General features: G+C 41.2%; 1 protein-coding gene and 1 pseudogene across 15 annotated transcripts in view; both read left to right on the top strand.

Moving 5' to 3' along the window:
* ACACA (acetyl-CoA carboxylase alpha) overlaps positions 1–5,344 on the top strand; it is a 449,622-nt gene extending 444,278 nt beyond the window's left edge. For all 15 annotated transcript variants that reach the window (XM_077165076.1, XM_077165070.1, XM_077165071.1 and 12 more), the window contains 2 exons: positions 2,587–2,723; positions 4,480–5,344. In XM_077165076.1, coding sequence (XP_077021191.1) covers positions 2,587–2,723; positions 4,480–4,603 — 261 coding nt within the window. In that variant the 3' untranslated portion in view covers positions 4,604–5,344. The remainder of the gene's footprint in view (positions 1–2,586; positions 2,724–4,479) is intronic.
* Positions 5,345–18,330: 12,986 nt separating this feature from the next.
* LOC143687773 (large ribosomal subunit protein eL21 pseudogene) lies at positions 18,331–18,806 on the top strand (annotated as a pseudogene).
* Positions 18,807–25,536: the final 6,730 nt, after the last annotated feature.

Below are 25,536 nucleotides of genomic sequence, written 5' to 3'. Positions count from 1 at the left end.
GACCCATTGTTTTAGATGGCTGGAATGATACATCTTACATACAATGGTGTTCTCAGAGAGCAAACAAAGAACTATTGGATTCCCAAACTCATTTGAAAGGAGGGAACTTTTGCTTTTCCAAGTAGAGGAAATTAGCTCTCAACACTTTGTTTAAAAACCCTACCCCGTTCTGCTGAGAAAAACCTGCAGCACTGTTGTTGCTTAAATTTATTGAAGCCCGATTAATTAAGATTTAGGATGCCTTTGTGATATTTGCTCTGGGCTGTGATCTAAACTTCATCGGAGTTTTGACTTGCTGTGGCTATATAGGGCCCATATGTTGTGTCAAAGGGGAGATGAGAACAACTGAAATGTGGAATGTGTTGCCCTAATCCTATCTGGGAACTTTATAATTGTTTAATTTAAACACCTAGCATACTCTGTGGCTGCAGAAGGGGAACACCGAAGGGTTCTCTCTAGAGAATAGCTGGCTTTCCAATGTAGTGTCTGAGCATCATTAGAAGTAGATATCTTGTTAGCTAATACATTACTCCAATCGAGGAGAGTTATCTTAAGCCACAATTAATCTGCTCCCTGGCATATGTTGATAGGAAAGCATCATGCTGTTTCTTAATTAAAAGCAAACGGATTAAAAATGATTAATAAGTATATTAAATATTCTCCAAAACTAAAGGCTTTGGGATTCTTGAGTAAATCTAGGTGGTCCCCCTACCCCACCCATTTTGAAACCCAAGAAGCGTTCATTATTTTATTTCCCCCCCCATCTTCATAAGTAGGGGGCATATGTGGAAGTCTTCAAGCAGTGTAGCAGAAGTCTGAATTAGCAGTGATACAATTGGAAATGTCACCGTTCACATGGCAGCAGTTAGGATTGCAGGGGTATCCATCCATATGTACGAATGCAAGCTAGGACACAAGAGTTAAAATATAATCCCTTCATAGGAAGAAAACATCACTACCAGCCCACCCCCTTATCAGTAGGGACTGAAGCGGTATCTCCGTTCCTTGAAAACAAACCCCTTCCTACCTTTTAGCTTCAGGAGAGGTTTAACTCCTGAACCAAACACAGAGAAGTGGAAAGGCTTGCTTGGTTTTGCACTGCCATGGCCACACCAACCTAACTAGAGGTCTGATTTTTTTATTGGTGATTAAAACAGAGATTGGCAGATTTGGTGCCAGAAGAACTATACAAAGAGCTAGAAAAGGTACATTGCTGATCCTGAATCCTGGGGTAGTCTCAAATGTGTAGGACTCCATAAGAATTTTTAGAAATGTAGAGGTCAGTGAGATAACCTATAATAAATAACAATTACAGTTAACTTGCCAGTTAAGTTAGAGAAGGAGAATGAGACTGTAGAGAAACCAGTGTGTTTAAAGGCACAAAATAGAAAGTTAGGAAACAGCCCAGTGCTCAGTTGCTTAATGCTTGATGCTTCTTAAAGGGTCTGATGAAAATATTTCCTGTGTCTTTGCAGGCTCTGTAGTTACAGTTATGGCTTCTGCACTGTTGCTTGTATGCAAGTTTCATGTAACCACATCTCAAACCTCAAAGCCTCTGAGAGTCGCTAATGTACCCACCTATTAAATTATAGCGCCAAACTCATTGTCATTCTGACTTTGACTTCGTTAGTGATAACAGAGAAGGATAGCGCACCTTTAAATGACGAGCCTTGTGTTTAATTACCCAAACAAAATGACATAAATATGAATGAGCCCTAATGGTGGTACTTGGTTTTCCGGAAACCATTAACAAAACGATTCCTAAATGATTTGTAAAGAAAATGAGAGGAGAAGAGAGCAAGGAGAAAGCTATTAGGCTTCTAATACACTCCTGAATTATTATGTCATCAACTACCAAGGAAATACTCAGCTAAATGATCTTGAAAAAAAGAGGTGAGAGGTGTTTTGTTGAGACTTTCAGGGTTATAAATATCTCGACTCTTTTGATACTCTGCTAGATGATAAAATGAGGGTTAGGTTTCTGAGTGGTGGCTCTACCCTAACAGGCAAGACTCCTTGCATCAGTCCACTCTAGATGCTTTGTTGAAAGACAGTGGGCTATATTCCAGGAGCATTCCACAACCCGAGGGCTGAGGCATAGTCCACCGTGCCTGGCTGGGACTATAAACTTAACATTCTAAGAATTATGTCTCATTTTGTTGGGAAGCACACCTTTCATTTAAAAAGCTACCAAGTAAACCCTCCCCCCTCAATCAGCACTTAACTAAATTGGGCTTTCAGCTGTTGCAGACCTGCCAGGTTATGGGATTCTCCTAGCCTCAGTAGACTAGGTATACTGGGGACTGATAGTACCATCCGTGTGAGCACTGATGCCCTCTGGGAAGTCCTAAACATGCTCTGACCATGGGTCTCGTGTATGTCAAAAGGAGGAAAGGAGGACCAAGTACAGCTCCTGTCTTGGGAACTGTTTCCTCCTTCTAATATGATGCCTAAGGTAAAGGAGAATCATGAACAACTTTTTAATGTTGAGCAAGCTTTTGTAGTGAACTTTCCAGTTATTGAATAATCACAGTATCCAGGTCTGGCCTGACCCCCGGGTGCTTAACCTAGATGATCCGTTCGCAGGCCTACGTTTGGGACAACAACAAGGATCTGGTGGAATGGCTGGAGAAACAACTGACGGAGGAAGATGGTGTTCGCTCGGTGATAGAGGAAAACATCAAGTATATCAGCAGAGACTATGTCCTCAAGCAGATCCGCAGGTGAGACCAGCAGAGTGGGGGGATTCCTTGATAGAAGTGGGGTTAATTTTTTTGAAATAAAAAGTTTAAGAACAAATCCTGAGATGACAATACCATTTCATCTTTGTGGTCTATTTCTATTTGAGACTGTTGTAGTTGACCCACAGATGAAAACAGAGCCCTGAAGTATATAATTCTTTCTCAGCTACTAGTCCCCACAGGCACTTAGTATTCTCAGCTAGGTGAGCCCAGCTAGATGAAGGCTTTCTTCATTGTGCCCACATATTAGTTCAAAATGCAGCTATTCAAAGTGGGTGAACGATTCTGTGAGGAAGGTTGATTATATGGTGTTTCCCAGGAAACTGCCTCCCACCCTCTCCTGGTCCAGTGCCGGCTGTACTCCCCTGGTCTTCCCTCCAGTCTCTGGTCTCCCCCACAGGTACCGGCGGAGACTGCTAGGGGCGCTGGGTAGCTTGTTATCTGGAAACATTTCACCTACTGAAAAGTTGCAAGAATAAAAGTCGTACAAAGAACACCCCTATATAAATCTGTACCCAGATTTACCTGTTTACATTTTCCTCCATTTGCTTTATCATTTGTGAACGTGCTTGTTCTCTCATATATATGTATTTTTTCTTTCTGAATGATTTAAGGGTAAATTACATTTGTCTTGGCCCTTTACACTTAAATACTTGAGTGTATTTGCTAAGAATAGAGATATTCTCTTATGTAGCCACAGTAAAATGATCAACCTTAGTAAATTTAACATTGATATAAGCTTTTATCTAATTTACCAGTCATAGTCCAACTTTTTCAGTTGATTCAATAATATCCTTTTTTCTCCTTCCAGTAAAGGCTCCAGTCTAAATTTAAATATTTATTTGGTCATCATGGCTCTTTAGCCTCCTTTAATCTGGAGCACTTTCATAGCCTTTGTCTTTTATGATATTGTCTTTTTATCCCCAACCCACACACTTTGTAATGGGACATTCCTCATTTTGACTTTTTCTGATGTTTCCTCATGATTAGATTGAGGTTTTTCACCCAGAATATTACATCAGCAATGTTGCTTCTTTCTCAGGATCTCCCATGTGGAGACACATGATGTTCATCGGCCTTTTGTAATATAATTTCAGTCATCTGGTCGAGGGTTATTTGATTTCCCCATGTATAATTGTTGATTTCCCCTTGCACCTAATAAGCAGTCTTTGGGAAGACACTTTAGGACTATGCAGATACCCTCCTCCTCGTTAAAATTTCTCCCTAAATTTAGAATCCATTGGTGATTCTTGCCTATTCCAGTCTTGACCATGATGATTGCAAAATAATGACTTTCCAACTGCAGCATTCCCTCCACAATTACCAGTCAACACGCAGACTCTTCTATAAGCAAAAACCCCTCCCTTTTCCTACATTCACTTATGAATTCATTATTGGCACAGATGAATTTTCTATTTTTTCAATTATTTATAATTCATTACCTTAATTATTTTGATGCCTAAACTGTCCCGATTTTGACCAGTGGGACCCCCTTCCTAGTGGCTCCTCTGTCTTTGTGGCATGCCATAGTCATCATTCTTTTTAGTACTTCCTTACTTTATAGCATAGTAAGATGTTTCAGGTTCATCTCCCTTGTTAACTTGGGATATTTTTAATGCAGGGAAACAAATCAGGTGAGGCAGCCATAACGTGTTTATTAGGCAATTCTTAAGTTACCCTGATCTAGACACATATACCTCTCTCTCTTTTCATCACCATCCCAAATCTTCCTCTCCAGCTTGGTACAGTCCAATCCAGAGGTTGCCATGGATTCCATCGTCCACATGACCCAGCACATCTCATCTACTCAGCGAGCAGAAGTCATACGGATCCTCTCCACAATGGACTCCCCTTCAACGTAGGAAGAACTTCCTGGCCCATCCCTGCCCTGCCGCCAGAGAAAAGGGCTAAAAACTGCCTTTTATAACTGAAACCATTGTTAATGAGAAGGCACAGGAGACCGAGCACTGTAATCAAAGTGGCATTTTGCTTCCCTTCGAATGCTTTCAGGTTATATATGACATATTGGGATATAGGATCACAAAGCTCCCCCTCCAGCTCACCAGTCACGTCAGTTCTATACAGTATTTATTACCCTGGCTCTTAGTACATCTCCTGCACAAGCCCTGAGAAGGCAATGAAGGGTACAAGCATGTACCGTGAGGCCTTACTACACAGAAGCTGGGCTGTCCCTCCTCTCCTGACAGCCCACCACAGTAAAGTATGAGGAGTTGGGCAGCATGCAGCAGCTTTCCTTCACCCCTGATCCCGTGAGCCTGCAGCCATAGGCAGCAGAGGAGGGCCAGGGCTGAGGTCATAAGCCCACCACCAAATCTGGGAAGAGCAGGAAGCCTTGAATCAGTTTTCTTTTTTCCCCTCAATGTTCAGCCTGGCATACACCAGGAACTGGAGAGGAACTATTCCCAATTTAACTGCACCAAGATACCTAGAGCATGAAGTCTTCAATCTCTATGTGAACTCAGAGAAGAGGCAAAACCATCATCCAAGAGGAAAGGAAATAGACTTGAGTTATTGTTCTTGATTTAGGGGACTGCAACCTTAGTTAGATTCTCTTAGAATAAATGGAAAGGTGGCTGCTCTAGATGTCATGGCTCAACAAGCTGTTGCACATGGCTGCCAGAGCCTAACAGGCAATGCTATAGCCTGATGGGTGGAGAAAGAGCCAGAGGGAATTGCCTTTTCCTGTCACTGATGAAAACTAGTTACTCAGGCTGCAGGGAGAGTCGGTCAGATGTTCTCTTCTTAGGGCTTGGAAGGTTAATACTATTAAGCTTGGAGCTTTGATAGTTACAAAAGTTTATGATCACTCATCTCTCTTTCCACAGAGTCATTCATTTGTCTTTCCAAGGCAGTTATGCTCTGTTCTCTTAGAAGTTTACATTCCTGTCCCCTCTGGGTCCTGTCTCTTCCCTGGAATATACATAGATACTAGTCTTCCCCGGTGTGGGGTGGCTCCCAGGGAACACAGAATCCACATGACCTTAAGATTATTTACAACTCTGTAATGGTGCTGCTGTCTTCCAGGTCCCTTCCAGCTAGCAGCAGGGGCCTGCCTCCTCAGGGGTGGTGGAGAGAGTTTATTTTCAATAATCAGTTTATTTAAGAAGAGAGATTACTGGTCTACCCATCTATATTCCTGAAGCAGGAATGTCAGGTGATCAGGGGCTGGTATGTCTGGTTGTGACAGTACAGCTAATTGTATTTGTCACTGGTGACCAAGGAGGAAATCACTAAGACATTTTAGAAGCAGTGGTATGAATATTTTATGCAAGCTACAGTTTTGAACCTTAACTCTGCAGTTAACACACAAGAAGGCGCTCTACTTCCCTTCTTCAGGAACTGGCTGTGCAGATAGATTGGCTGGACTTCTCAACAGTTTTAAATCACAGGTAGACACTTACTGTGCAAAATGGTTCTGAAGATATGCACAGCTCCATACATCTCTGACTGCCCCCAGGAGCTTGAAGCCTGTCACGCTGAGGTGGAAGGTACAGTTGTTTGGCAACGTCACAGAAGGGCGAAAAAAGGTGGGGAACAATTCTCAGTCCAGGAAGAAACACCTACTCTTAAGGGTTATTTGCTTCCCTAGTAAGTAAAAAAGGGATTACTCTTTGACCAAATTATTCCTCTATACTTTTCTGTAATAAATGCAATCCCACCCACCTAGAAGTGGTGTGATATCTTGTTCTCCACAGTATACCTCCCCTAGCCTATACTTGCCTTGACATTCTTTATAGGCTGTGTGGGTGACACTCATTTCACCTCCTTTCTCATCCCCATCCCACCAAATTACAACACATTAAATAAGTTTCCTCTTTAGAACCCTGTAATGCCAACTCTCCCACCCCCAGAGTTCCTCACATTAGAACCTTACTCTGAGAAGTGATTTTTCATAGGGAGAGAAGTCAGAGCCACAGAATAGGTACAATCTGATATTCTCTCAGCCCTTTACACGTGCAAGGTAATTCAGGCAGGAGGAATATAAATGATGTGTTGACCAAGACTTGCTTGAACTGAAATTTGCCATGGTATCTATTTACTTTGTTCACAAAGCAGCCTTCAGTTGTCTCAGAATTCAATGGACACATACCCTCGTGACCAAGGCGCTTCAGTCAAATGCACCCTTCACATTTTGTTGAAATAAACCTCCACATTTGTAGAAGAGTCATTGTTTGACATTCCAATCCTTGCCTAGCAACCTCATCTCTTACGCATTTTCAGTGGGATGCATGGGGCCAGCCCCTCCCTGTCCATGGCCCCGCATTCTGTGGCCCTCTTGGTCTACTGAACTCACTTAAGGGAAGTCAGTAAAAACCTGGCCGTGGGCACCTTGTCATACTGACTGAATCAAGGTGAAAATACTACAGTAGCCCACAGCTGAGAGCTCCTCTGTTAGCCCCTCATTTCTGTTGAGTTTTTCACGATGGAAAACAAATTCTACCTCCTGAGAGCTGGATGAGGGTCCTGGTAAGGCTAGCCCCAAAAGAGGGGGTTTAGGGAAGGGACAAGAAAGGCCACAGAAGAGAAGGAGCTTGGCTCACCAGCAGCATGTGCTGAGAGTAGTGATAACACTATTAGCCTGTTTAGTGATAACAGCATCAATGAGTCTTCCTCCTGGCACTGAGAAAAAACACCTAAAATCCTTTGACACCTCAAGCTCATTGTCTCTCAGAAGTCTCCTTTCCAGCATTATACTCATATACTCAGTATAACTAATACTGGGACCAAATTGTACATATTGGAGATTTTATAGAGAGGTTTTAGATTTTCTTAATCATTAGCTAACCACTTAATGGATTTTGAACTCTAACTTTGGGCACAAAGAGGCGCTAGGATCAACCCTCTGCCTCAAGCAACTGAATCCTATGGTTGAGGCAGGAACAAACACCAATCCCTGAACATCTACAAAGAAAGGTGCAGCCCACAAGGAAGCAGGGAAGGGGATGTGTGGCAAAGCAACGGATGGCTTTTTCTAAAATAAAATAAAAGGTTAAAGTATTGGTTTGACTCACTAAGCCAGATGATCTAGAAGGGAATAATAAGAGAGATTCAGGATCCAGTAGGAAATTGCTACTCTTTACTTCCAGCTGCTATGCTGTCTGAGCAGGGAATAGTCTACCCAAACGATAATTTAAACCCACCTTCCTGTCCCCACCCCCCCGTCCCACTGATATTACTTTGGGATACTGAGGAAAAGGCTGCATGGTGAGGGTTCTGTGATCTAGTCCTGGCCCACCTCTTTCTCTAACTGAAAAACGAGCGTGGTGATGAATGCAGATGCTTACTGACCATCACAGGGAGGGTCTTCCCTGAGCTGATGTGTGAGGTTCAGTGCCAGGCATAGGGAGAGGCCTCAAGGAGAGCAGCGCTGGGGAGGCAAACTTTGCTTCAAATGGCTGGCTGGGCACAAGAGGGGTAAAACCTGGGCCGGCCCTGATCCACACATTGAGGCAAGAAAGCACCAACGGCAAAATTGGTGGTATGCACAGTGTTCCCGAGCAGTACACTGACAATTGCAGAGTTATTCAAAGGGATCCTGGGAATACTGGGCGAGCGCAGAACTGTCATTTGGGAATGTAGTGAACAATGAAGTCGGGAAAAGCACGCAGGTGTCAGATCATGAAGAGCCTTAAAGGCCAGGCCAAGGAGCAACGGTTTGCCCTGAAGAAAGTGGGGCACCTGATGTTTGTGGAAGAGAGGGGCTGTCTGTATGCACTGACTGCAGCTGAGTCAGTGAGAAGAGCACAGCCTTGGGTACCAAGAAATCTGGGTGCAAGTTCAGCTCTATCATATGTGTAGCCCTCAAGCTGGAGGGCTCACCCAGAACAGTAGGTCCAGGGCAGAGAAATAGACTCTCATCTATTTTCAACACTCCAAAACTCCTACCTGTGCCTCACCAGGCAACAAAGTTCACCATGCCATTGTCTTTCTGATGGCTGGAGTTTTAAACAGGCCAGGAAGCTGTACTGGCCACCTCACAACCACCAAATGTTCTAATGGGCAGTTAAATCATGGAAATAGGCACCGTCATAAATGCAGTGTTTCACTAAGATCTAAAACATGAGAAGGCACAATGATGCTGGCGCCTCAGCCCTGACACCTGGGAACCACGCACTCAGTGCAGCCCTTTAGGAACTATAGGTGGGTGGGGAGCTCAAAGAGAACTGATTGGCCTAATCCCAAACATTCTGATTCTGTGACTGGCCTGTAAGTAAGAAGGAAAGACTAGGGGTAAGGTGAGAAAGAAACCACTATAATTTTGCAATTTTAATGTAAGTTTTAAATGATTTCAAAACAAAAAACTTTTTTGTTAAAGCAAGCACAAAATTGGACAAAAAGCACTTATTTCAGTCTCTGAAAACCAACCAATGGCTAGCAGTTCTTAGGAACTAAGAACTTTGGTTAAGAACAGCCAGAGCTATAGTTCTTGCCTGGGGCTGCTCCCATCCCCAACACCAGCATGGTCTTCACCTCAGTTCTATCAGGCAACAAGCCTCAAGAACCAGCATAGTTGCTGCTGGAGGGGGCTGACTTTACCTGGAAAAATGCCCAGTGGTGTGGTCAATAACAATAGTGATCTCAATGGCAAATAAACTGAAAATCAATGGCTCAGCTAGCCAGAGATTGCAATCTTGGGTTGGCCACAAAACAGGCCACAACAAGCTATCCAGAAAGTTAACAGAGCCAGAAAATGAGATAGACTTAGGAGGCACTGATAAGATCCCCACACCTCCACGCAGGAGAGATCAGAAGGGACCAAAGCTATCTACACATCCCTGGCTAAATGTGAACTTGTGGGCATAAGAAGAGATGTGAGAGGGCCCAGCAGAAAGCAAACATCAGGGCATCCTTAAAAACTGCCTAAATTTTGAGTGTTCTTCCAAACACAGACACAGATCTGCAGAAGGCGGATGCCTGGTTGGCTCAAGGTGTTGGAGCGCAACATCGGCCTAAATAATTGGCTGATCACTAGGTGATACAGTCAGAAGGGTGACCCCTAGGAAACTAGGCTTAAAAATAAAAACAAAAATTTAAAAAAAAAAATCTAAACAGAGACATTAGTGTCTGCACACTGCAGGGGAAACAGATTTCAAAGATTTAGACCAATAAAATTATTTTTAAAATATGCAAAAAGAACTTTCAGGGGAAATATCAGAATATATAGTTGCTACAATATATTATTTAAAATGTTTAGTTTCCGGCAAAATAATAAGACAAAAAAACAAAACAAAACAGGAATAAACATACCCAGGGTGGGGGTGCGGTGGGGTGGAGAGGGGCCAGCCAATAGAACCTGTCTCTGGCTGGGTCCGGATCTTGGACTTTACAAACAAAAACTTCAAATCAGCTGTATGGCATCAGGCATACCAATATTCATGTAAGGGGAGTCCCAGAAAAAGAGAAGAGAGAAAGGGACAGAAAAAAAATGTTTGAAGAAATAATGGCTGAAAATTTCTCAAATTTGATGTATAGTATTAACTCAACAAACCTGAATAGTATAAACACAAAGAGATCTATACCTGGACAAAAGAGGAAATCTTGAAAGCAACAAAAGAAAAAAAACTAATCATGTGCAAGGGACAACAAAACAAATAACAAATGACTTCTTATCAGAAACAATGGAAGCTAGAGGCTGTGGGCTGAGACATTCAAAGTGCTATAAGAAAAAAAAAAAAATCACCCAAGAATCCTATATCCAGGAAAACTGTCCTTTAAACAATGAAGGTAAAGGCTTTCCAGAAAAAAAGATAATTCACTGCTAGAAGAACTGCCTTACAAAAAAATATTTAAGGCAATCCTTCAGGCTGAAAGTAAATGATCCTAGAAGTAACCAAATCTACACAAAGAAATGAAGAGCAAAGGAAAGAGTAAATAACATATAAATATAAAAGACTGTGTGTGTTATGTGTGTATTCTTTTTTCTTCTCTTTAACATCTTTAAAAGACATAAGACTGAGTGGGCCACAGTAGTTCAGCAGGCATAGTATTTGCCTGCCATGCCAGACCCAGGTTTGATTCCTGGTGCCTGCCCCATGCCAAAAAAAGACGTAAGACTGCTGTATTACTTTGCAAGCTACCAGAATATGATACACCTGAAACAGAATGGGTTTTAAAAAGAGGAATTTATTATGTTGCAAGTTTACAGTTCTAAGGCTCAGAATATGTCCAAATTAAGGCATCCTGGAAAAGATACCTTGGTTCAAGAAGGCCGATGATGTTCAGGATTTTTCTCTCATCTGGAAAGGCACATCGTGACATCTGCTAGCTTTCTCTCCAGGAGTCTCAATGGCTTCCCCAGGGCTCTGTCTGTTCTGCTGGCTCTTGTGGCTCTAAAGCTTTTTCCAAAACGGTTACTTCTTAATGGGCTCCAGTAAGCAACCCCACCTTGAATGGGTGGAGACATCTCCATGGAAACCATCTCATCAGAGGTTACCACCCACAATTGGGTGGGTCATATCTCCAAGGGAACAATGAAAAAAATTCCACCCAGCAATACTGAATGAGGATTAAAGGACATGGCTTTTCTGGGGTACATAATAGCTTCAAACTGGCACATTCCATCCTTTGGACCCCAAAAAGCCATGTTCTTTCAAATCCAAAATGCATTCATTCCATAACAATATCAGAAAGCCTTAAACCATTTCAGTAAAAATATAAAAGTCAGATACAGTACAAAATCTCATCAAAGCAGGTACAGGCCTGGCCTGTCCTAAGGCAAAATTCTCCTCTAGCTCTGGACCTGTAAAACTCAGAACAAATTATGTGCTGCCAACATACAAAAGAGGAGCAGTCATAGGTACATATTCCCTAGGGAGTATGGTACATAGGGAGTAACTGGAAGGAACACAGGAACCCAATCCCCAATCAAAAAATCCACCCAGCAATACTGAATGAGGATTAACAGACATGGCTTTTCTGGGGTACATAATAGCTTCGAACCGGCACAACTGCATAAAACAATAATTATAACACTGTATTACTGGGCTTATATAATACATAAATGTAATATATATGACAGTGGTCACACAGAGGAGGGCAGAGAAAAGGAAGCTATATTGGACTCCAGTTTCTATATTTTACCAGTTACTATTAATCTCAATAGATTGTGATAAAGTAAGATACATATTTTAATCTCTGGAACTAAGAAAACATCTTTAAATATATATGGTTAAAAGCAAAAACAAAAGAATTTAAATGGTACACTATTTAACACAAATTAGGCAGTAAAAGAAGAACGAAACCCTATCAATAATTTCATTAAATATGAAAGGACTAAACACTATTCAAAAGGCAGAAATTACTGGACAGGACTTAAAAAAAACATATATGATCTACAAAAAAATACTTTAGATTCAAAGTCACAAATAAGTTGAAAGTACAGAAAATAATACACCAGGCACAGAGTAACTATAAGAGAGTTGGTGCACTTCCGGAGAAGATGGCGGCTTAGTAAGACGCGCGGGTCTTAGTTCCTCCTCCAGAAAAGCAACTAAAGAAACAGAAACAATACGAAACAGCTCCTGGAGTCACGACAGAGACCAAAAAGACAGCGTACCCCATTCTGGAACGGCTGAACGGGCAGGGAGAATCCGCTGCGGTGAGATACCTGAGGGGCGCGCGTTTTCCCGGCTGGGGCGGCTGGCGACTGGGGTCCCCTCCACGCACGTGGCTCCCCGGTCTGACTGGGAACGTTGGATAGCGGGGCCCTCCCGTCACGCTTGGCGTTTCGGGCCAGCTGGGCAATTAGGACCGGCACTCTCCCAGCCGCGGCGGCCAGCGACCCCCGCCTCCACGAGCGGTTTCCCGGGCCGACTGCCGTGCAGACAGACGAGCGCCACGAGCGCCACCTACTGGGCAGGAAAAGAAAAACAGAGCCCAGAGATTTCACAGAAAAACCTTTCAACCAGCTGGGTCCCACACCCAGGGAAATCTGATCAAATGCCCAGACACCAGCAGAAAATAATGGATGACGCTCGGAAAATTGAAGATATGGCCCAGTCAAAGGAACAAACCAATAGTTCAAATGAGATACAGGAGCTGAGACAACTAATGCTGAATATACGAACAGAAATGGAAAAACTCTTCAAAAACCAAATCAATAAATTGAGGGAGGACATGAAGAAGACATGGGCTGAACAAAAAGAAGAAATAGAAAATCTGAAAAAACAAATCACAGAACTTATGGGAGTGAAGGACAAAGAAGAAAAAATGGAAAAAACAATGGATACCTACAATGGTAGATCTAAAGAGACAGAAGCTACAATTAGTGAACTGGAAGATGGAACATCTGAATTCCAAAAAGAAACAGAAACTATAGGGAAAAGAATGGAAAAACTTGAGCAGGGGATCAGGGAACTGAATGACAATATGAAGCGCACAAATATATGTGTTGTGGGTGTCCCAGAAGGAGAAGAGAAGGGAAAAGGAGGAGAAAAACTAATGGAAGAAATTATCACTGAAAATTTCCCAACTCTTATGAAAGACCTAAATTTGCAGATCCAAGAAGTGCAGCGCACCCCAAAGAGAATAGACCCAAATAGGCGTTCTCCAAGACACTTACTAGTTAGAATGTCAGAGGTCAAAGAGAAAGAGAGGATCTTGAAAGCAGCAAGAGGAAAACAATCTGTCACATACAAGGGAAACCCAATAAGACTATGTGTAGATTTCTCAGCAGAAACCATGGATGCTAGAAGACAGTGGGATGATATATTTAAATTACTAAAAGAGAAAAACTGCCAACCAAGACTCCTATATCCAGCAAAATTGTCCTTCAAAAATGAAGGAGAAATTAAAACATTTATAGACAAAAAGTCACTGAGAGAATTTGTGACCAAGAGACCAGCTCTGCAAGAAATACTAAAGGGAGCACTAGAGTCAAATACGAAAAGACAGAAGAGAGAGGTATGGAGTAAAGTGTAGAAAGAAGGAAAATCAGATATGATATATATAATACAAAAGCCAAAATGGTAGAGGAAAATATTATCCAAACAGTAATAATACTAAAAGTTAATGGACTGAATTTCCCAATCAAAAGACATAGAATGGCAGAATGGATTACGACCCAGCAATACCACTGCTAGGTATCTACTCAAAGGACTTAAAGGCAAAGACACAGATGGACATTTGCACACCAGTGTTTATAGCAGCATTATCTACAATTGCAAAGAGATGGAAACAGCCAAAATGTCCATCAACAGACGAGTGGCTAAACAAACTGTGGCGTATACCTACGATGGAATATTATGCAGCTTTAAGACAGACTAAACTTATGAAGCATGTAATAACATGGATGGACCTAGAGAACATTATGCTGAGTGAGTCTAGCCAAAAACTAAAGGACAAATACTGTATGGTCCCACTGATGTGAACCGACATTCGAGAATCAGCTTGGAATATATCATTGGTAACAGAGACCAGCAGGAGTTGGAAACAGGGTGAGATAATGGGTAATTGGAGCTGAAGGGATACAGACTTTGCAACAGTACTAGATACAAAAACTCAAAAATGGACAGCACAATGATACCTGGGTGTAATGTAACTAGGTTGGAACACTGAGTGAAGCTGCACCTGAAATATGGTTTTTTGTTTGTTTGTGTGTTTGTATCTTTTGTTTTTGTTTTTTTCTTTTTCCTTTTTATATATATATATATATATTTTATTAGTATTATTATTTTAATTCTCTTCTCTATATTAATATTCTATATCTTTTTCTGCTGTTTTGCTAGTTCTTTTCCTAAATCGATGCAAATGTACTAAGAAATGATGATCATACATCTATGTGATGATACTAAGAATTACTGAGTACATGTGTAGAATGGAATGATTTCTAAATGTTGTGTTAATTTCTTTTCTTTTTTTTGATTAATAAAAAAAATTAAAAAAAAAAAAGAGAGTTGGTGCAGTTATATTAGTAATGGAAAAAATATACTTTAAGATAAGAGATATCACCAGAAAGGTGATACCAGGAATGAACATTTATAATGATAAAAAATATCAGTTTGCCAGGCAGATATAACAATTATAAATGCATGCAGAACTAACAATAGAGCCCAAAAACAGGTCAAATTTGACAGAATTGAAAGGAGAAATAGACAACTCAACAATAATAGGTCTCAAGCAATAACTTAAGTTTCTACCTTAACAAAATTTTTAAAGGGAAGCAAATTAAACCTAAAGCAAAGAGAATGAGGGGAAAAAATAAAGATAAGAGTGAAATTTAATGAAACAGAAACAGAAAATAGAGAAAAATCAACAGAACCAACATTTGGTTCTTTGAAAAGATTGACAAACGAGGAAAAAAGAAAAAGGACACAAATGTTCAAAATCAGGAAGGAAAGAGGGACATCACTACTGACCTTAAAGAAATTAAAAGAATTTCAATGGAGTATTATGAACAACTTAGTGCTAACAAATTAGATGACTTAGATAAACGGAAAAATTCCTAGAAAGACACAAATCTACCCAAACTTACTTGAGAGGAAACAGAAAATATGAATGTATCAATAACAAGTAAAGAAATTAAGTTAGAAATTTTAAATCTTTCCACAAAGAAATGCCCAGTCCCGGAGGGTTTTACTGGTGAATTCTCTCAAACATTACAAAAGAAATAATACTAATCTTTCACAAACTCTTTAGAAAACAGAAGAGGGAGCACTTTCTTACTCATTCTAAGAGACCAGCATTACCCTGACGTCAACACCAAACAAAAACATCAAAAGAAAACTACAGACCAAAATCTTTCATGAACATAGATGCAAAAGTCTTTAGCAAATATTAGCAAACTGAATCCAGCAACATATAAAAAAAAATGATACACCATGGCCAGGTAGGATTTGTCCTAGGTGTGTAAGGTTAGCTTAACATCCAAAATCAATTAAGGTAATACACCATATCAATAAAGGGAAAAAACCATATGATCGGCTCTATAGCTGCAGAAAAGGTATCTAATAAAATTCAACACCCAGTTTCAGGTAAAAATTCTCAACAAACTATGGATAGATGAAATTTCCTCAGTCTGATACAGGCATTTATAAAACCTCAGCTAACCTCCTACTTAATATGGAAGCGTGAATGGCTTTCCCCTAAGAACAGGAGCAGGGTAAGACGTCTATTCTTGCCACTCCGAGTCAGCATCGAACCAGAGGTCCTACCCAGTGCCGTAAGGATAAATAAACAAACAAATAAAACTCAAAGGCTGCCAGATTAGAAAGGAAGGAGTAAAGCTGTCTTTATATGCAGATTTCAAGATCATGATTCATTTCAAAAGAAAATTATTAAAACTAAAATACATTCAGCAAAATCACAGTGTACAAGGTCAATATTAAAAAAAAATTATACTTTTCTATACTAGCAAGAAGCAATCCAAAAATGAAATTAAGAAAACAATTTCACTCACACACACAAAATAGTATCAAAAACAATTTTTTTAACTTAGAAATAAATTTTTTAACAAGAGAAATGAAAAACTTGCACATTAAAAATTACAATACATTGCTGAGAGGAAGTAAAGAAAATATAAATGGAGAAACATTCCATATTCATGAATTAGAAGATTCATTTTTGATATGATGGCAACTCTTCCCAAATTGATCCTTAGATTCAATGAAATTTCTATCAAAACCCCAGCAGACATTTTTATAGAAACCAAAAGAATGTATATAGAAATGCAAAGGACCCAAAATAGCCAAAACAAAAATTTTAATAAAATTAAATATAAATATAAAAAAAATAAAAGTTGGAGGACTTTTAAGATTAACAGATTCCAAAGCTTTTACTGGTTAAAAACAGGCATTTAGAATGGAGCAGACTGATAGTCCAGAAAGCCTTACATTTATGGTCAGGTGATTTTTGACAAAGGAGTCAAGGAAACTCAATGGGGTTAAGACGGTGTTTTTAACAAATGGTGCTGGGGCAATTGGATATCCATATGTAAATCGAAATGGTCCACAGACCTAAACCTAGAGCTAAACTTTAAAACTTCTGGAAGAAAACACAGGAGAAAATTTTTGTGACCTCTGTCTCGGGATTTCTTAGATAGGGTGCCAAAAGCACAATCTATGAAAAAAAATTTTTTTTGATAAATCAGACTTCATCAAAATTTAAAATATTTGTGTTTCCAAAGATACCATTAAGCAATGAAAGACAATACACAGACTGGGATAAAATAATTACAAGCTGTATATGTGAGAAAGGACTTGTATCCAAAATATATAAATAATTCTTACAACTCAATAATATAAAAGACTTGATAAAAAATTAGCAAGAGATCTGAATAAACATTTCCCCAAAGATATATGAACAGCACGTGAAAAGATGTTCAACATCATTAGTCATTTAGGAAATGTAAATTAAAACCACAAGAGTTCACTACTTACTAGAATGGCTATAGTCACATGTAGATATAAGGATGTGGAGGAACTGGAACCTTCACACACTACTGGTGGGAATGGGAAATAGTAAGCCACTATGGAACAGTTTGCAATTTCTCAAAAAGTTAACAAAATTTACCATATGAGCCAGTAAGTAATTACATGCTTAGGTATCTATTCAAGAGAAAGGATAACATATGCTTCACAAACTTTTAAGTGGTTGTTCATATCAGTTTTTTACCTGATAGCCCAAATCTGGAAGTAATCCAATCGTTCATCAATAGGTGACTAGATAAACAAACTAGTTTATCTGTACAATGGGATACTAGTCAGCAATAAAAAGAATGAACTACCCATATATGCTGTAGCATGGATGAACCTTTGCTGAATAAAAGAAGCCATACACAAAAGGCAACATATTGTATTATTTTTATATGAAACATTCAAAAAAGGCAAATCTATAACTACAGAAAGCAGATCAGTTATTGCCTGGGACGGGATAGAAGCAGTATGCACAAATTTATGGTGGCGGTGAAAATGATTATGTTGATGGCAGCACAACTCGATGAATTTACTAAGAATACTGAATTGTACATATACAACGGGCGAATTTTATAGTATGTAAAGCATACCTCAATAATAAAGCTGTAAAAAATATATAGCAAGGGGATGGGGTACAGAGGTATACATAAAACATGTTTGCCAATATACTGATCAGTGTTGAAGACTGGGTGATGGGAAATGGGGGTTCATTATACTATTCCCTCTACTTTGAAATTTGAGTTTGAAATTTTTCAAAATAAAAAGTTAATAAAAAATGCTCTCATTTGAGGCTGTTTTATATATATAATCTGATATTTAGAGGTAAGAACAAAGCCGAACAGGTTGGGGTTAAAGTAACTCAGAACATAGGGGTAAGGAAGACAGTGTCTTTTTTAGAACCACACATGCTCTTTGAGACCAATGGAAGAAAGGTTTATTTGGTCTAGAACTGAAATTTTCTGTAGTACATAATCTAATTCAACCTATCTGTACAGCTCATTTGAACAACTGAAACACAGGGAGCCCAGAAGAAGAAAGAGTTCCTTTAGTCCTGTACAAATTATTGTAATGCCTGGATACATCCTAGAGTGTATTAAGCAGATAAAAAGTATTGGCAATTTTTGGCTGGAACTGCCATCTTGCAGTAATTTGCCAAAATGAGGAATACAAAGGGAAAGAGGAGAGGCCCCCACTATATGTTTTCTAGGCCTTTCAGAAAACATGGAGTTGTTCCTCTGGCGACATACATGCGAATCTCCAAGAAAAGCAATATTGTAGACATCAAGGGAATGGGTACTGTTCAAAAAGGAATGCCCAAGAATGTTACCATGGAAAAACTGGAAGGGTCTATAATGTTACCCAGCATGCTATCAGTATTATTGTAAACAAACAAGTGAAGGGTAAAATTCTTGCCAAGAGAATTATCGTGCGTATTAAGCATATTAAGCATTCTAAGAGCTGAGATAGCTTCCTGAAGCATGTAAAGGAAAACGATCAGAAAAAAAAAAAAGAGAAAGGTAGCTGGGCTCAACTGAACTGCCAGCCTAACCCACCCAGAGAAGCACACTTTGTGAGAACCAATAGAAAGGAGCCTGAGCTTCTGGAACCTATTCCCTACGAATTCATGGCATAAGAGGTGTAAAAAATAAATGGACTGCAAAAAAAAAAAAAGTATTGGCAAAGTTCCCCAAGGGATGGGAGAAAGACTACAGAACTATTAAACCTTACCATCAGGGAATCCGGATACTGTGTCAAATTTTAGGGCCCAATCAATAGGCCATGCCCTCGATCATGAGGCTTACTCTTGTGAAGCTTATGCAGGTAGTGGAGAAGCCTAGCCTACCTACAGGCATGCCTAAGAGTTACTTCTGGAGGACCTCTGTTGTTGCTCAGATGTGGCCTCAGTCTCTCTAAGCCCAACTCTGCAAGTGAAATAATTGCCCTCTCTCCTACGTGGGACATGACATCCAGGGGGTGAAAGTCTCCCTGGCGACTTGGGATCAACATCCCAAGGATGAATCCACACCTGGCACTGTGGGATCAACAATTATATCCTGACCAAAAAGGGGAAAAGAAGTGTAATTAATTAAGTATCAGTGGCAGAGAGAGTTCAAATAGAGTCAAGAGGCTACTCTGGAGGTTGCTCTTAAACAAGCTTCAGGTAGACCTTGCTACCTATCATAACCTGCCAACCCCCAACCAGGACCATTTCAGCCAATCCTAAAGAACACCAAGGGCAATATATAAGATTCCACAAGGGTTCCAGGCACTAGAGTAACTTTCCAGAAACCTACAACCTCCAGATGGGTCCCTGGTCCAGATCTAGCCCAGCCTCTCCAGAACATCAGATAGATCCATCTCCCTACCCCATATAAGTGACAGACCCTTCCAATATGAAAAATTTAGAATGGCCATAGCCCAAATACCCCTAAAGAGAGGGATGGAAAGATCAAAGGTGATGATGGAGTTCTACAGAGAAGATAGGATTTAACATATGAATGCTAAATCATTAAATTAATATCTCTTTTAATCTCCAGTATCTTAGAGCAGCTAGAAGGAAAAACCTAAAATTGTGAAATTGTAACCCATGGCAAAGTTTGAAATATGTTCTACAGCTAATTGTGGTTCTGTGCTTTGAAAATTATAGCTTTTTTGTAAATGTGATATTTTTCACAAAAAATTAAAGAAAAAAGTCTATTGTGATGATAAAAAAAACATTTAAGCCCTCTAACTTCCTATATTGTGGAGCAGCTAAGAAGGAAAAATCTGAGAGGATCGTATGGTAGCCCATGACAAACTCTGGGATCTGTCCTGTAACTTTGACAGGTGTAAGTTTGAAAAGTGCTTTGAAAACTATTGCTTTTTTATTTCCTTGCTTTGTATATATGTTATACTATACAGTAAAAAAAGTTAAAAATTAAAAAAAAAATTAAATGGTACTCTATGGGCCATGATTTTCTCTAATACTAGAAAATATTTTGAAGCAAGATTAATAATACCAAAGGGATATATCTAGAATTCATGTGGTTAGAAAGACATAGTTCATGATTTCTTTCTGAAAATATAATTAATTTTTAAGAGAAATATCTCCTCAGAAGTTATTAAGCCCTCATAAAAATTCATATGTGGGAAGTAGATCGTTGTTTTTGAGTGATATCAAAACGACTATAGCAACAGGCACAGAATGCCAAAACTTTCAGTCACCTAATTCAGTCTTTGTTAAATTGACACAGGCATTGAAATGACTAAATATAGTAGTCTGTGGCTTAAAAAACCATGACTGTTAATATCCACAAACACCCAACCCATGGTTATGTCCTCTCTTAGGAAGAAAACTGGAAATCAGTGGGAAAAAAAATGCATTTTGTGTAACTGAGATCATGTCTATTCACAAAGAGTTTTATTTTCCTTGTATGTTGCCAGACATCTGGATAGAGAGTGAAAATCTTAGCAAAATATCAACATCTTTCCAAGTATCTAAATGTTTGATTACATTTTATGTTTCACTCTAAATATTTGATGAAGTTTAGTTTTAGCTATAAAATATATATTCTGTTGCTCTATTGTCTTTGAAATTATTTCTTGAGCATTGCAGTTCAGATTTGTTTTGTTTGGAAAGAGAGAAGAATATATGATGGCATTTTAGAACTGGAAGAGATTAAAATAGTGTTGACCAACTTCAACACTGGTGCTGAAAATTTTAAGACTAAAAAATGGTCATTTTCTAAATCATATATGATATTTGTGGCCAAGTAAAATAAGGATTTCTGTACTATACAATAAAGTTCCTTTATATTCCCCTCAACAAAATGACCCTAAACATGGGAGGAAAAAAAAAAAGCTCTGATTTGTTTTAAACCAGAAAAGAAGAGTTATTCCTGAATCAAACATCTATGGCCACAACTGTCTTCACAATTACTCACTGACGACCTGATTTGTTCCATAAGGGATTTCGGTGGCCATAAGCCCTCTTAACTCATCTCAGACTCTGACACACTTGCCAGTGCCCATTCTAAAGCCAGGTCTAGTCACAGTCTTCTCAGCTGAGGACAAGACAGAGTCCAAGCAGACCCAGTACAGATCTCACCTAGGCCTGCCTCCCTGCCACTCTGGGACACCAGCAACCCTATGCTTCCCATAACTACCAACCTTACTGCCAATACCCAACAGCTGCCCTCCTACCATGCTTTGCACCTGTTTCCACAAACTCCTCTTCATCCTTCAACACCCACTGGGAGACTCCCCAGTTAGCTGGTTTATATTTAGATCATGCCGTTGCTTGCACAATGATGGTTTTCTTATCTATCCTCCCACAAAACCCAGCCCCTCCTCAAGATGAAAAGCTGCCTCCTTTAGCTGTTTTCTCCTAACTCCCCTAGAAGGGCCCGTTTGGAGCATGAAGACGACCTGGGTCTCAAACGCCTTCTGTAGGCCCTGGTGGTCTCTCACATAGGAATAATGAAGTTTAAACTTCTATTCAGCAGCTAAGCATGGAAATCGACCCTGGGCACCTTTCTAACTAATTGATTACAAAACGATCCTCTTACCATTAAATTCAACACAACAGCTGCTTCTATGACCCATTTTATTAAAACGTTCCCTCAAAACATGCTCGGAGGAAAAAGATTCCATTTCTTTGTTTTTCCCACTCATATCAGTTAGGCTTTGCTCCAATAATGCAGCATAATAATTCTCAAATCTCAAAAAACAAACAAACAAAAACATGACCCGGTCTGCCACCATCTGATCTATCCCAACCAAGTCCTACTCCAAGTCTGAGAGAGCCTGGCTGGGGCCATGACGCCAAGGGTGAGGGGCTCTGGTCATCCGCAGCGACCGTGACAGAACAATACCAGGTGCTCACACACACGCTTCACAGAAGCCAGGGCAGAAAGCCCAAGTCCGGTGCTCTATTTCTGCAATCTCAAGTCCCAGCAAAGCCCTATCCAGGGCTCCACCCTGCAAGCTACAGCCCTGCCCTAGCCCCAGAAGGGATTTATTTGCTCAGCATCCTCAAGGAATCCAAACAATATGAAATTGCAGACCTGGTGGTCCAGCTGGTCCGAACACTGGCTGAGTGATGGGAAGGCCGTGAAGGGAGAAGCAAACTCAGCCCTCAAGGAGCTCCAACTGGAGTCAGCACCAGCAACCAGGGCACTACATACACCAACTCAAAACCAGTGGGGCGCCTCCTCACCAATCCCCGCGAGGGTGCCACCCAGAGGGGCTGCCTTCCTTTCATACAGGTCCCAGGTTCTGCAGTGGACTTCCGCCTGGCTGGAGTTGTTAACTGGAGTTATGATGTCTTTGCACTATTTGCTGCAGCTACTGCCTCCACTGTCTTCTCCACTAACTATTCAAAAGTCCAATACCCGGAGTCACTTCTAGGCACACGAGAATGCAATCGGGGGAGGTGGAAACTACACAACTCCAGCAATGCATCTAAAACTCTACCCTAAAATATCTGCATAGGCAACTACCCAGGACAGTTAAGCTTTCAAAGAGGGGAGATCAAAGTGCTGTCATCGTTCAATTTAATCCTTTTGTTGCATCAATGGTCTTAAGAGGGATGAGAGAGATCAAAATAAAAATGGAAACAAACTATATCTCTGTGGCTGTTGTGTTTTAGTCTTTTTTCTCAATTTGGGCCACAAAATAGGTCAGCTCCATTACTGATCAGCCTTCCCACAAATATTTAAAACAAATTGAATTGCACACCCAATACCCATCACAATTACACCAGGCACAATAACTAAATTAGCAATTCAACAAAATAATTGGAAATGCGATTCTCTCTATTCCACCATCTCCCTCGAGGGTTTAGCCGATCTATGGGGGAAAACTCAGCTTTCCTAATTCTGCAGCTAATTAGAGACATACTTGTAAATGAAGTTGTTTGTCTTAAAGTTGAAATTCTCTTCTGGGGGTGGGGGAGAGAGAAAGAGACGAGAAAGTCCTTCCACTCTGAAGCAAGCAAGAGTATGAAACAGGTGTAAAGAATATGCGCCTGGGTTCTAATTAGCAGCCATATCCGCGTTTAATGAAGAACTACTATTTTACCATCATTACCTAGGAATGAACAACTCCAGAAGAGCCAGCCAGGCTGACGTCCTCAGAAATAAAGAGGTGAACCCTTTCGATGGCCCTGGAGACCATTCGTCTTTCGCTGCGCAGGGCTGCTGTTTGTAGGGAGGGGGCGAGCCCGCCGCCAGCAGCTCGCCCAGGGGCCTCTGCCTTTGTGCCCAGAGAGCCAAGGCTTGTCCTAAAAGGAAGCAAGGGGAAGCTCCCATGTCACACAGACTCTCTGCCCCGTGGGTGCAGCTGGCAGCGGGACCAGTATGGGGGCTGCAGGCTCGGCGGGAGGGGAAACTTCCCTTGGCCCCCTTGCTTAGGCCACTTTTCAGAGAAGCAACCTTGACGTTTCAGTTAGGATGACCTTGGCCTCTTTTCGTTCCGTCAGGAAGGAAACTCTCAGTTTAATTATATAACTGAGAACTAGGTCTTCCATCCGTCCCCTCTCCGCCTCCTCCCAGAAGATCAGGATGTGGCCTTAAAAATGCAAATCCTCGAGGGGGCCCCAAAGCCTGAGACACACAGTCCCTAGCTGGGGGCTTACCCCCAGGTCCTAGCCTGGCCAGCAGGAGCCCCCCACCCCCACCCCGCACATACCCCACCGGGAACAACCCAGCAAGATCAGCAAATCCAGCAGTAGCCTCCCGGTCTGGGAAGCCTCCAATCCCAAGATTCTTCAAGAACATCCCAGCACCTGGGTGTAGGGTGAGGAAGGACAAGGAGACTGCTAAAATGCTGAGAAGTCAATTCAAAAGCACCTGCTCCTGCTTATCTCCTCTAACAATATGATCTAGGAGTTATCAAATTTAAAGTGTTCCCTATTAGCCTTACATTTAGTTCTCAAAAGTGCCGTTTGCAATGACTCTAAAGGACACAAGAGTCAAACTGGAAAATAATTTTATGGCATCATGGAGCCAGTTCCAACATAATTCCTTAGGAGACGAGACAAGGCTGAGTGAGCCTCCCAGGGCCCCTCCTCAATTCCTTGACACCAAGGCAGGAAGCCAATCGCTTGCCTGCCCCGGGTTCACTCAGGTTTCAGGGCCAAGAAACCAGTGGAGACAAGCCACCCTTCCAGCTACCTCTTGTCTGGAGCAGAGCCTTCTACCCAGCCCCTCCCTGGGCACAGAGGGCTGAAGACAATGAGTCCCTCAGCCTTGGGGCAGCTGGAGCTCCCCTGCTCTATCTGCTAACCACTTTCAGAGTTTGCTATGACTTGAAACAGGCTGGCCAGCATGTGTACAGACCTGAGCTGTCCAGTACAGTAGCCACTAGCACATGTGGCTACTCAAATCTAAATTTAAAAATATTTAACTTTCACTCCCTCAGTCACACTCACCACACTGCAAGTGCTCAAAAGCCACCTGTGGTGAGTGACTACCACACTGGACAGCACTGAATGATAGGATCTCCATCATCCCCAAAATTCTACTGGCTAACTCTGATCTAGACGCTGCGGGCTGCTCCTAGTCTTAGAAAAGGCCTCTCCGGGGCTCTCCAGCTGTCCCATGAGAGAAAGGAGGTGCTGGCCACACAGGTGAACCAGGGCTAGGGAGCTGTACCTGCTGAGGAAAGAAGAAATCACAGAGCAGCAGGCTAATTCTCTGTGCTCAGTGTTAGCACTCCCTGCATACTAATGCACCTGGCATTCTGGGAACCCAGCTTCTCCCAGACTTTAGAGACCCAGAAGTGCCCACGACACCAGGGTGGCTGCCCTCTTGCCAGGGAAAGTGACACGATGACTGAAAGTGGGCTCAGAGCCTGGGTCTTAAGGATTACTAGTGACAACTCCAGGGGATGCAACAGATTTTTATCAGACCCGAGTTCAAGTGTGCAGGACTCTACAGGAGAGCAACAGGGACTAATCCCAGAGATAGGGCCACCTGCCCCAACAGCCTTTTGCCAAACTTTGAATGGTGCCCGGCACAGAGCAGGCTAATAAACATATGAATGAACAGACATTGCTGTATTTGAGCTAAATCCAAAGTCTAGGAAGCTGTCTTTACATAGAAACAGCTGCTTTAGAATGAGAAGGTTCTTAGAAATCAGTTTAGCTGACCCTCATTACTAATGAGGACAGTAAGGCTCAAAGGTTAAACAACCTGCTCAAGATCACACTCCATGCTGGTTTGGTATCTCTTCCCCGAGTCTTTCCACTACCTATGCTTTCATCTCTGTCTGTCCTCTATGCAAAACACAGAAGCACATCCCAGGACTATGGGCCTCCAAGGCTCTGCTATAACCTAGCAATATGCCCCCAGGCACAGCATCTAGCTAACTTGTGGAGAGGA

The sequence above is a fragment of the Tamandua tetradactyla genome, chromosome 6 (genome assembly GCF_023851605.1).
Source record: "Tamandua tetradactyla isolate mTamTet1 chromosome 6, mTamTet1.pri, whole genome shotgun sequence".
In the NCBI taxonomy this organism is placed as follows: Eukaryota; Metazoa; Chordata; class Mammalia; order Pilosa; family Myrmecophagidae; genus Tamandua; species Tamandua tetradactyla.
The sequence above is the reverse complement of the archived record's forward strand: the minus strand, read 5'-3'. Positions and strand labels throughout refer to the sequence as shown.